General features: G+C 40.9%; 1 protein-coding gene across 1 annotated transcript; it reads left to right on the top strand.

Moving 5' to 3' along the window:
• The first annotated feature begins 768 nt into the window (after positions 1-768).
• Positions 769-5,346, top strand: LOC122659217 (sugar carrier protein C-like). The gene is made up of 4 exons (XM_043854355.1): positions 769-904; positions 1,023-1,345; positions 3,499-4,128; positions 4,865-5,346. Exons 1-4 carry the CDS (start codon positions 769-771, stop codon positions 5,336-5,338), a joined length of 1,563 nt encoding a protein of 520 aa, XP_043710290.1. The 3' UTR covers positions 5,339-5,346.
• The last annotated feature ends 622 nt before the right edge of the window (positions 5,347-5,968 follow it).

Raw genomic sequence — 5,968 nt, 5'->3', positions numbered from 1 at the left:
TGGTTTGGTCCTCCCATATTAATTAACCTCAATTTTGCCGATCGTCACCAAGACACCAACATTGACTGCAGCAAAAATCTCAAAGGCTTTGTTTGGTTGCAAGGGAAATCAAATAGAAAGAAAGTAAAATTTTCAAACCAAATAAAAAAACTTTTGTAATCATTATCCGGATAGATATGTCCCTAACTCCAAATCATTACATATTTGGATATTAAAGTTTACTTTACTTTCCATCTAGATCCTTCTGAAAAAAAAAAATTACATTTAAAAAGTATCTTTGCTAAGTAAGGTAAGAAATAGTAATTTATAAATCATATTATGTAAATTAGTGTGATTGTGATTACACTTTCATAAAAAATAAAAATAAAATCATATTATGGAATGATTACAAAAGTTTACACTCACTTTCCCTCACAAATTGCAACCAAACCAATCGAAAGGTTAAGGTTCTTTGTTACGGAGTGGATCATCACGTTTTTAAACTTGGGAATTAGAATGAACAATGGGAGGGTATTTTGGTAATTATAAATAATCTTATATTTTTTTTTAATAATTTATCCAATATGCTTTCTATAAATGTAGAACCTCTCCTCTACAAACCTGAATCTCCCATGTTTTCTTCTGTCTCTCACCCTCCCTACCTCTTTTCCTCTGTTTAGGACTTCAAGTCTTCCAAACAGCGATCGTGTCTTCTTTTTCTTCTCTGGTTGTGCTTGATATCTTTTCAGCAACGGTGTTCTGTTCTGCTAGTAAAGAAGGAAAGAGAGCATGGCAGGGGGAGTTATTATTTCCGCCCCCGGGGCGGGCAAAAATTACTCTGGGAAACTCACCACGTACGTGGTCTTGGCTTGTATCATTGGGGCTTCCGGTGGTCTCATTTTTGGTTACGATATTGGTATTTCTGGTAAGAATCCTTAGAGATCCTCAAGCCATGTATTTACTCTACTTATTTTCAGTGTCATTGATATTTTGTTAGTTTTAGATTCTTTTATCTGATCTATAGAGGTTATGATGGTTTTTAGGTGGAGTGACGTCTATGAGTCCATTTCTCAGCAAGTTCTTCCCTGCTGTATACCTTCAGGAGACAGGTGATACGTCTACGAATCAGTACTGTAAATTTGACAGTCAGATTCTCACCTTGTTTACCTCCTCTCTGTACCTCGCTGCTCTGGTGTCTTCGCTCTGCGCGTCCACCGTCACCAGAAAACTTGGACGGAAGATGTCCATGTTTATCGGAGGTTTGGTTTTCTTCTCCGGAGCTGCTATCAATGCAGGTGCTCAGAATATTGCTATGCTAATCATCGGTAGAATCTTACTCGGGTTCGGTGTTGGATTCGGTAATCAGGTAAATAGAGTTTCACCCCTGTTTATCTCATCGGTAGCCTGATTTCTTTCATTCTCTGGCCGGCATAAGTATTAAAAAATAGGAGAGTAGTTCTCTGTCTAGGCCAGCACTCCCATATGTCTATCTCTCTTCTCCTCAAAGCAAGGGGGCAGAGGTGTCTTTCATAAGGGGAAGAAAGAGATAGACGGAGAACTTTCTCCCTAAAAAATAAACAGACGAATTATTATTTTCAGACATATGTTATATTTTTTTCAAACGTCATAAGATATTTATTTTATTATATGGACACATTATATTTCCATTTTGAAGAGAGCATATAGGTCTAAATTTGTTATAGATTAAGTTTTAGAGTCTAATTCAATCAAATACCCCTTCCTGAATGGGTGCCTCTCTAACGGCACATCTGACGATTGGGCTGACATGACGTATTTGTCACCATGATTATGGCCTCTTGTCATGCAACTCTTTCCTTGCGTTGACTTCTTTATCTTTCAAAATTTAGTTTTCTATTTAGATCTTTGTTTGTTTGACAAATTTTTTTTTTTCTTCTATATATATAGTTTCCTTCGAATAATTTATTGCTACTCTTCCTAGTTAAAGATGGTTTCACGATATCTCGTTTTTCATCCTGAATGAATTTCATTTTTCTTAGGTTTAGGGTACCTCACGTTTCATATACACTATGTTTGGGATACTTCCTTTTCTCATATTTCCAATTTCTCCCATTAATGTTAGGACCGAGTTTCCCTCCATCCATGGATCCATTCACCCAAGGGCAGGAGATGGCCGGAATGAATATCAGAATGGTATTTTGAAACATACTAAAACCCTAGGAGGAGTTTGTGAACTCTAGAATGGTGGGTGAACCGTCTTTTTCCTCTCCTAATGAATGAGAAGTATTTGGGGATGGATGTCTACCTCTCTCGCCCTCTGCATCTTTGGTGCATCTCCCTCTCCCTCCCCCGCATTTGACATCCATCCTACCTCCCCCCCTCCCCCTCCCCCTCCCCCTCCCCCTCCCCACACTTGGCATCTTTGGATCAACACATAGATGAGGCAGATCTACCGGAGTAGTAAAGTAGTGGTGGTGGATACATGTATAATGGCAGGGGTAAAGGTGCGTCGATTGAGACGGGGTGGTTCTGGTGCTGCAATGGTGAATGTCGCAATTATAGTGAAACTATGTACTTAACTAGAAACTCTCTGTCTCTCTCTTCCCTGACCATGTGAGCCCCTATATAAAAATCATAATACACTTTCTCCCATATACCCATTGGCTTAACATCCAAGACACCAATATATATCGACGAAAGCTATATTAGCAGCTCCTCTCTCGATCTCTCTCCTCCTAACACTCTTTTCACCTCACCAATCTTGATTGGTGCCTTGGTGGGTTCTCCACACCACTAGCCCAAATAACCCTCTCCGATGGTTTTTTTTGGGTTAAACCCTCTCCGATGTTGAATGACTTTGTTAATTTTCTCCAAATAAACAAAAAAACCTCTGTTAATTTTCTCTTACGATGTTTTATTGGTTAATGAGATATCGTAGTTTTTTTTTTAAATAAAATAAAATGACAATCAATATTTAAGTTTTCTCTTTCTTTGACATGTGCTTCTTTTTCTTTAATCCTCTACTATTGAAATGGAAAAAAAGACCCTCTTTAATTCCTAGTCTTCTCCAATCACTCATCCAATGGCAAGGAGTATTGTGATCTTCTACTGTCGAGCTGCCCGGCAGGACCGTGCAGCCCAGATACAGTGAGGCATGCAATGACCGCCTTACCCCCACTCAGGTAAGGCGTTTGGACAGAGGCAAGGTGGTCACTGCACACCTCACTGTGTCTGGGCTGCACGGTCCTGCCGGGCGACTCGAAAGTAAAGGATCTTGATTGCGGCCAGGAGGACTGGGGCACACATCCGTAGGTGTTGGCAGGTGTGTTCAAGTCTTCCCAATCATTAAATGGGTGATTGTCAAAAAGTTGGAAACCCAAGTAATTGAAGAGGATCCGCATCCACAATGCAATTGGCTTTATCCACATTGGGAACAGTTCAAGTGTTCAACCTCTCAAATGTATGGTAAAGAAAGTCGTATGTCGTTTCGTGTTACTTTGAATTGCAGTTGATTTTGCTTCTCTTTTTGCGTCATTGCAGTCTGTCCCACTCTACCTCTCGGAGATGGCTCCTTACAAGTATCGTGGTGCTCTCAACATCGTTTTCCAACTGATGACCACTCTGGGCATCCTCTTCGCTAACATTATCAACTACTTCACAGCTCAGATTAGTGGAGGTTGGGGTTGGCGTGTGAGTTTGGGCGGTGCCGCCGTCCCAGCTGCCATTATGGCTATTGGAGCTATTTTCCTCCCTGACACCCCAAATTCCCTCATTGAGCGAAACTTGAAAGAAGAGGCCAAAGATAAGCTCCAACGCATCCGTGGCACCCAAGACGTGACGGAAGAATTTGAAGATATGGTAGCTGCCAGTGCTGCATCAAAGAAAGTAGAACACCCATGGAGAAACATCTTGCAGCGCAAATACAGACCCCACCTTACAATGGCCATCTGCATCCCCTTCTTCCAACAATTAACTGGCATTAATGTGATCATGTTCTACGCTCCCGTCCTGTTCAATACAATCGGTTTCGCTGCTGATGCATCCCTTATGTCCGCGGTGATCACTGGTGTTGTCAATGTCATCGCAACAATCGTCTCCATTGTGTTGTCCGATAACTGGGGCAGAAGAAAGCTCTTCCTTGAGGGTGGAATCCAAATGTTTATCTCTCAGGTAAATTACATTACAATAAAATCCTCAAAAGCTAACCGTTAAGAAAATGATGCCTAAGTACTTATAAGTAGGGCTGCAAGAGGGTGGGGTTGGATCGGTTTTATTAAACCCTAGCCCAACCCTGAGTCCCCTTAGCTGGACCTGGGCCCGACCCGACCTTGACTCAGGGTTTGAAAAATCCAACCTTGACCCACCCTTAGGGTCGGGCGGGGTTGACCTTGATTGGCCTTGATCATGGGGAGAGGGAAGGAAATGCATGGGCTGGAATAGGCCGGGGAGAAAATTAACAATTTTACGTAAAATAACACTATAATAAAATGTATTATATCACTTATTATCTTTATATATAATATATCATACAACAAATTATGGGTGATGTTTAAAGCTTATAATATAAATATATATATATATTTATTGGTAAGAATAATATATATATATATATATTATATCAATATATATTTTATAGTATAACTTAAAACAGGGTCGTACCAGGCTTAACCCTTAGGCCTCAACCCTAGCTCTACCCGACCCTGACTCAGGGCCAAAAATTTCAAGCTCTGACCCATCCTCAGGGCCAAATATCTCAACCTAGGCCTTATTCGGGATCAGGGCGGGTTCAGTCCGACAGGGCCAAAGTGCCAAACTTGCACCCCTACCTATAAGTCTTTACATCCGGCTATTCCATACTTAGAGTGATTTCTGACTGATGATGAAATGTCAATTTCAATCCTTGCAGATCATAGTGGCAATTCTAATTGGGGTAAAGTTTGGGGTGAATGGGCAAGCGACTATTTCCCACGGATATGCCATTGCTTTGGTGTTCTTCATCTGCGTCTATGTGTCTGCCTTCGCGTGGTCATGGGGTCCATTGGCATGGCTGGTACCGAGTGAAATATTCCCATTGGAGATAAGGTCGGCTGCGCAGAGTATAAATGTAGCAGTGAACATGGTGTTCACCTTCATCATAGCGCAGGTGTTCTTAACGATGCTTTGCCATTTGAAGTTTGGACTCTTCCTCTTCTTCGCTGCTTGGGTGTTCATAATGACCATCTTCATCTACATCTTGTTGCCGGAGACCAAGGGGGTTCCCATTGAAGAGATGTCAAGGGTGTGGAAGAAGCACTGGTATTGGGGCCAATACATTCCTGATGAGGATGTAATTGGAGGCATCGAGTTGGAGACCGGTGACAAAGTAAAGAATGTCGATTGATTTTTATTTTCTTTGCTGAAATTTACAATTATTAATCTCATAACGACCTGCCCTGTATACACTATACACACGAAACACGAATGTCCAAACTACCTTTCCTGAAATATTATTTTAGAAGTTTCATCGGAGAAATCCATGAGCTCGGTGGATGAAGGAAAATCACAAGAATTTATCATTGTTTGTTAAATTTGCTTCTTTTTTTTTTTTTGGGGGGGGGGGGGGAGCCATGCTCTACATGAGAGCGTAGGGGTCACACGTGCACGGCAGTCAATGATAGTACATGCTGGCACATTGGGGGCCGGAATTCTACCATTCATGACAGTGGGGCAGTCATTTTTGCCCCCAATGTGTCTAGGCGTGGCACTTGCGTCTCATGCAAGGAACTTTTTTCCCCTTCTTTATTTATTTATTTATTTTTTATCTTGTTTCTTTTGTTCATTGTTATTAGTCAGGGCAAATATCTATTGGACTTTGTACAACACTCAAATGAAATCAAGAAAAGGTTACTATGGGATACATAAAATCAGAATTCAAAACAGAAGGATTTTTATTTAATCTTGGGTTTTTTTATTTTTTTTAATTCTTTCCCTCTTCTTGGTATATATTCCGGTGTATATACATGCACACCTA

This window comes from Telopea speciosissima, chromosome 1 (assembly GCF_018873765.1).
Source record: "Telopea speciosissima isolate NSW1024214 ecotype Mountain lineage chromosome 1, Tspe_v1, whole genome shotgun sequence".
Classification (NCBI taxonomy): Eukaryota; Viridiplantae; Streptophyta; class Magnoliopsida; order Proteales; family Proteaceae; genus Telopea; species Telopea speciosissima.
The sequence above is the reverse complement of the archived record's forward strand: the minus strand, read 5'-3'. Positions and strand labels throughout refer to the sequence as shown.